Genomic DNA, 6,953 nt, shown 5'->3' with positions numbered 1-6,953 from the left:
ATGCTGTTTAGATAGGCAAACATAGATTGTATATGTGCATATATATTGTCCCCATCACCCATGCAAATGGTGTTAATAATGCTTCTCTTTATGTCAACATCGCAGCATGTAAAACAAATTTGCTGGGATGCACTATCAGCAGTTGATGCAACTCTTTGCGTACGTTGTTTGAGATTGAAAGGTTTAGGCTGTGTTCGGCAAATGACTTTTTTTTTTTTTAAAAAAAAAGACTCTATTATTCATCTCAAAATCAATCATAACATGCTTATTTTTTACATCACATTAATCACTTTTTATTATTATTTAAATAAAAAAATACTACAAAACAATTTTTTTTTTTTTTTTTTTTCATACAAAACATTCTTACCTTTTTTTTTTTTAATTATTATTATTTTTTTTTTACATTAATCAAATCTACTACCGTTCCAATTCACTTCATTTTTCAAGTCTTTTGGCAAATACAGCCTAATTACTTTCAAGTTACCAACCACATGCGAAACCCCAGCCGGTTATTGTCAACTAATATGTCCCATCTTCAATCAAATCATGAAATTTCCATTGATGGTGTCAAGCTACTTTCTTTTTGGAAATGACCAAAACATGGAGTTGAGCTTTTGTTCTGGAATTCTCCATCTCAATCACAAGCAAAAGACAGAGATCCTGGAATCATTGCAAAGGGGACCCGGCCCTGAAAATGGAGAGGCATGAAGTATAAGAGCCTCATCTAGTCAATGCTATGAAAACAACACCACTGCACTTAATAATGTAGGACCTGTCTCTAGCTACTTCGATTTTGCTTGCTTCATTGCACTTCAAGCAAAAATTCTGTCCATTGCTTTTTCTTCCACAACTGTTCCAAAAAGTGCCTTTTTTAAAAAATTGTAATCACCAAGTGCAGTTTCTCCTTTCATGATGGAAAATTTGTTGGACAGTTGACCTTTCTCTTGGACTGTGATGGCTGTCATGTGAAGAGGAATGAATCTCAGCCTGATTTTGGCTCTCCTCTTCTATTCTCTCTACCCCCAGCCTAATTAAGAACTCTTCTCCTCCACCCTTTGTCTGCATTTTCCTTTTTTGTCCTCCTTCTGATTCTTTATTTTTTCTTTGGTGTTGGAACAAGTGGCTCATATTTTCTTAGGCATAGAGAGTAATACTGAAATACTAGTATGGATGACTGGTACGGGGTATTTTGAAGTTTTTAAAAATACTCCTGTGGACGTAGGCAAATTGCCGAACTAAGTAAGTCTGTGTCTTGATTTTCTCTTGTTCTCTCTTTACGTTTTCATATTTATTCATAATTGTTGTGCATAGGAACAGCATTTGGGCTTTGGATGTGAGATTTACTTCTCTTCCTCCACCTTCACCATTCACGCGCCTTCTCTCTACCTTCATCGATCCACGCTCCACCTTCTGCAGGCCCCCGATCCGGGGTGTGGACTGCAAGACTTTGGTCTTGAGCGATAGATTCTAGACTCCTCTACCCCTCTAGCTTTCTCTCTTTTTGTAGAGCCTTTCTGGTGCAAAAAATTTTGCATATCCAAATTTAGGCCTCAAAAAATAATGTCCTTGATACTTTTTTGTCTTTCAGTTCTTACAGCTTGTTTCGCAATCTCTTGGTTTAATTTCACCAGCTCCTTCAGAAGCTGGTCTGAAGCTAAGAAATGCAATAATGCTTTTGGATGCACTCATAACACTCTATCATGAACCGTTACAACCAGCTTTGCTGACAACTTTTTTACTTGCTTCTTCCATCTCAGACCTGCCTGGATTGGTATTAAGGATAGTCTTCTTTAATTGGCTTGTAATTTTCGTCGTCGTTGGGTTTATATAAGTTTCTGTCAATCTCATCTAAAAAAAAAAGTGCATACATCTTATATCATTTAGAATGGAAGGAATAACCCAAGAAGATTTTTCTTACATCATTTGGAATGGAAGGAATAACTCAAGCAAGGCATGTAGAAATTTGTATGTGTGTGTGTGTGAGAGAGAGACATAGCCAACATATTCGATGAACAGCAGCTAATTTGTCTAGTAAGACTTAAATTAATAAATAAATTAAAAAAAAAAAACACTCATACAACAACACATTTCCCTAGTATATCGATTACAAGGAAGTGACACAATTCTATGGTTATATATCTCCTCTTGAAGTAGGGGAGCAGAAAGAAAGGAAGACTTTACAATGTCAAGAACAAAACAACACAGCAGAAAGGCAATAGGGAAACCAAGCAATTGAAAACTTCTTACAGAAGGATAAATAAATCACTCTTCCCCCTATTCTTATACTGTGTCAATAGGACTCTTTCCTAAAGGAGATGATCTCACTTCTCCAGTCCTTGGACTGTGTTGTCCTCTACCACTTGACCGGGGACTAGGCACCCCTTTCAGTTCACTGACACGTGGACTGTATGATCGGCGTGGGCTCTGAAGGCTTTTAGGGTCATTTGCTGGTGTTGCAGTGGAGCTTGTGATCTTAGGACTACTCACATGCCTGAACTCTCCACGGCTTCTTGTGATAACTTCATCTAAAATCTCTCCTTCATCTGCATGCGCGGAAGCTCTGGCACCCAACTCTGCCTCCTGTTTTATAAAGAGAAATAATATTTAGTAGATTGTTACACGACTGTTATATGACTGTGATGACGTGATAGTGAAAAAATCCCTTAGATTTTTTCTCTTTTACATGCTCTTGTTGATTTCAAAGGTTGATTTTTATTGTCTTGTTATTTTAGTTGTATAGCAGTCTTCTCACTTTTATATGAAAGGTGAAAGTAAGGAAGAAAATATACCGATGCAAGGTTAAATGGTAAAGCTGGTGCCTCTTCATACTCTGCAGCATCCAAGTCTTGAAGATGAGCCCCTTTGAAAAACTTGGGCAGAAAGTACTGTCTTACAGGAACCAAAAGCATGATCATCAAAGGAAACATAAGTCCAGCAATTGGAACCCATGTAAGTCCAAAGCATATAAGCAAATAAGTTGTTTGGAAAATGGTGAACATTGCAATTGACTTGAAAGGCACTGTTTCCACAAAAGTGGCATGGTATTCCTCAAGGACTCTGCAGGAAAGAAAGTAATTTATCTTAGACATAAGGAAGAAAGGGAATTTTACATAAATAAAGTGAAGAAAAGAATTTAAGCTGTTACTTGTATCTTCTGCTAGGTGCAGTGAAGAGCAATAAGATTCTTTCCCAGAATTGATTCCCAGGTAAACTTTCGATGGCCATGAATGCAAAGTAGCCCCAAAGAACTGAGGTAGGGATCTTTTTGAGGAAGGGCATGGCTGCAACACATCCTCCCACCATTAAAGACTGAAGAATGTTACTGACACGCTGCTCCTTTACCTCAACAGGCAACAAATCATCAATTTCCTTCTCAACATCAAACAGTGTCTCGTCTACTGGAGCATCCATATTTCCCATACTCGTAGCTGCTTGAATGGTTGATTCTTTTAATTCCTTCAGTCCCTGCTCAAAAATAATTCTTTTAGTCCCATTTACTAATTATCAGTTCATGCTTTGATTAGAAGAATATCCCCAATAGGCCCTGCCTATGAGCCTGATTATCATTTGTTCCCTGGTTTTTGTCCTTGGAATTTCTAAAATATGATTTTGTAGCCTTAATTTGCAAGAAATGATGGAAGCATTTTATCCCAAGTAGCAACCCTACCCCAGCTGAGGGCTCCTGGTAAACCAAAGGGGTCTGCATTTGATGATAGGCTTCTTGCATATTCCCATACAGCTGTCCCAAGCTAGCATTTTTTCTGATACTTTTGCGGGCTGTTGCAACAAGTCTGTTGCGAAGCAACTGTATAAAAAGAAAATATTTTTAAGAACAAGCATAAAGAAGTAGCAAATAGCAAGATCTACTGCTAAATATACTAAATACCATGTTAAATGGATGGACTTTATGCGTAGATTACCTGGTGTTTGAGAGTAGCCAAACTCTTTGTATGCATTGGAGATTGAGGTATAACTCCATTGGCTGGGGGGATTCCAAGAAGACCACATATTAAAGTCTGCCATCAAAGAAGGTGGAATATATCACGATGAGTATGAAGTAGAAGGGAGAAGAGAGAAGGGGGAAAGAGGACATTATTGCATACCAAAAACCCCAAAAGAAGTAGGTCATAATGGTAAGAAGATGGCTTTCTCAAATTGAACTCCTTCTGTTGAGCTAGTTGAGAGGCTACACTATGGTCAAAATAGTAAAGAACTGCAATCATTGTTGCAGGAATGAAAGCTCCAATTATGTAGAGAACAGGAACATCCATCATATCCTGTTTGTTTCAAAGTATGAACCGTCAAAATCAATCTTGGACCAAAACAGAATACATAACATGATTTGTTTGCACAATTCTCATAACCACAAAAAACTTTTGAAACGTGCCTTAATGACTGTCCAATTCTCATATGCACCAGGTGACCATGGATTTGGGCTGAAGAGTCGCCGTGGGATCCCTTTCGGAACACTGCCGGATGGTATGTAAGAAACAGCTGTCCAGACTACAACCATGAGTGGTACACCATAATCTGCTATTAGGCTTCGAAGCCAACCTACCAAATAATAAGTCAGAAATGTTATGTTTAATCAATGTACATAAAGAAGGCTTGCTTCATTTGGTTATGTTTAAAGACTCATGCTTGCTTACCAGAACCATACCGCCATGACCTTGCCTTCCTGCTCTTTAATGCTGTTAGCAGAAGGCCAAATGACAGAACCAAAGCAAACATGCCATTTGCGAATCTCCATGAAGGTATGAACTCAGTTAAATTTGGATTTTCTCTCTTTGGGATGCGAAATTCATCTACAAGCCCCTGAAAAATCAAAACAGCAATAGAAAAGAAACTGAAAACAAGTTGAAATAGCATATACACTCAAGTGGAAGGCTTTAAGAATATGATCAACAGTTTGTGAATTCCCTGATGAACAACAGGACAAGGAGTATAAAAACAAAGATCAAGTTAAGAGATTTCTTACTTTTACAGCTTGCTGCATGAAGAGCATTGCTATTAGCAGACCAAATAATTCTCCTGCTACACGGGTAAACCTATTGATAATGGAGCAAGCTCCCAAGATAGCAAGTAAAAACAGCAGGAATGCTGTCCAGACACACACCCTGCAATATCAATAGATCAGACAATTTATGTCAATCACAGAAACAGAATTCACACCAGAGAATTTAGAACTGTGTTACTTTCAAAAGAATTAGAGGAATTTGCTCACCATCCAGCCCATGCTACAAACAGATTTCGACCCAAGTCTGGTCTCCCTTTGGCAAAACTAAACAAGAAAGTATACATAATCACAGTGGGTTCTGCAACACCTAAAATCAACAAGGGTTGACCTCCAATGATTGAGTGTATAACCCCACAAAGGGCAGTGGATGCCAAGGTTTGAACTGCTGTCAGAGTTCCTTCTGCAAGTACCAGGTGGAGACTATCATGAATAAAAGTTCAACAGAATTTTCATTTGGCGGTAATACTTATCTTAGCATGTCTTATTATTCTCTTTCAATTCTCCCATTTTTCGAATTCTTTTGTCTAATTAACCAAGATCAAAAGTGCTAAGCTTGAATGACCAAAAACTCAAAAGAAAAGTGTTAACTTTGGAGAATTGTTCTGTATCTTTTAATTTTAAAGAATATTCTTTTGCAGATCTCTGAAGTGACATATTTTTGAAGTTTATGTCCAATACCCGTATCTCGCTCCAGTTGTTCACCAAATGAGATGACCGGTATTGCTGAAGCAAAAAAGATATATGTGGTGGGAGCCAAAATCCTGAAAAGCAATAAAATTTCGTCATCAAGACTTGTGATAAAACTCACCAATATAAGAAGCCTAAATAATCATAAAGATATTAGCTTTGCAAATTGAACAAACTAGGAGAGTATGTGAGATTTACCTGAAGCCTGCTCTAAAGCCACCAGTCCAATCTTGTCTGTAACACATTAATCTTCCTCTAAGGTCATTCTTGATTCCCTGAAAGGGTACAAATGTCTCCTCCATGGTCCTACCGTTGAAGAATTCAGGCAGTGTGTATTCTTCCTTCTCTATTAGACTCAAGGACTAAAAGCACTCTAAAGGGTCAAGAATATATAGCCAACTCTAAATGACCAAATCAATTACATGATGTTGGTTTTCCTCAACTTCTAGTGAAGATGGTGTGAAGACTCAAAACAAGTGGGATTGATTGAAGAAGAAACACAAAAATATCAAGCACCCAGAAGGATTAAACCACATGTGAGCTTTGAGAAAATGCATTCAAGGTTTAGCAAACACTCCAAAGTGCATGATCCAATGCCTTTCAAAGAGCCAAAAAAAGGCAATAAAGCAGTGTCAACTATGAAACTTCAAACACAAGAATGCACTTGATAGGTTTTGAAGTGCTTCCTGGTAATCAATGTGTGGGCACAGAGAAGAGCAGGAAGCTCCAAATATATAAGCTTCAAAAGGTGTTGACTGTTGAGCTAAGGGGCCGGGAGGTAAAAAAATTTAGTTGCATACACCAATGCCAACTCTTTCCCACGTCAGCATCACATAATTAGCTGGACCCAATTGACACTGTGGCTTCCTGTTAAAATATTAACTCCCCCCAGAGAAGATCAGCTGCATTTTCCAAGGCCAAGTTCATTTTCTCTCCCATCTATACCTATCCACTGCTCCAATGCGTGTCTTTCTCTCCCATCTATACCTTCAATTAGGCTGTGTTTCACAATAGAATGGAAAAAGGGAGGGTAATGGTACTGTAGCAGATTTGATTGATATGAGAAAAAAAAAAAAAAAATTTGTATAAAAAAATGAAAAAATTTGTTTTATAGTTATTTTTTTTATTTGAATATTAATGAAAAGTGATTGATATGAGGTAAAAAGTAAAAATATTGGAATTGATTTTGAGAAATTTTTTTTGGGTTTTTGGGTCCGGTCTTGTCCGGCCCTTTCCCAAACACAGCCTT

At 37.7% G+C, this 6,953-nt stretch overlaps 1 protein-coding gene across 1 annotated transcript; it reads right to left on the bottom strand.

Annotated features, from left to right (window-relative positions):
* Window positions 1-2,056: 2,056 nt before the first annotated feature.
* LOC132170827 (boron transporter 1) lies at window positions 2,057-6,395 on the bottom strand. Its single transcript, XM_059581945.2, has 12 exons — window positions 5,903-6,395; window positions 5,696-5,778; window positions 5,225-5,417; window positions 4,979-5,117; window positions 4,650-4,815; window positions 4,388-4,554; window positions 4,104-4,277; window positions 3,921-4,016; window positions 3,668-3,805; window positions 3,146-3,465; window positions 2,790-3,057; window positions 2,057-2,580 (listed from the first exon to the last, which is right to left on the bottom strand). Exons 1-12 carry the CDS (start codon window positions 6,004-6,006, stop codon window positions 2,281-2,283), a joined length of 2,148 nt encoding a protein of 715 aa, XP_059437928.2. The 5' UTR covers window positions 6,007-6,395; the 3' UTR covers window positions 2,057-2,280.
* Between the last annotated feature and the right edge of the window lie 558 nt (window positions 6,396-6,953).

The sequence above is a fragment of the Corylus avellana genome, chromosome 1 (assembly GCF_965113065.1).
Source record: "Corylus avellana chromosome 1, dhCorAvel1.hap1.2, whole genome shotgun sequence".
Taxonomy (NCBI): Eukaryota; Viridiplantae; Streptophyta; class Magnoliopsida; order Fagales; family Betulaceae; genus Corylus; species Corylus avellana.
The sequence above is the reverse complement of the archived record's forward strand: the minus strand, read 5'-3'. Positions and strand labels throughout refer to the sequence as shown.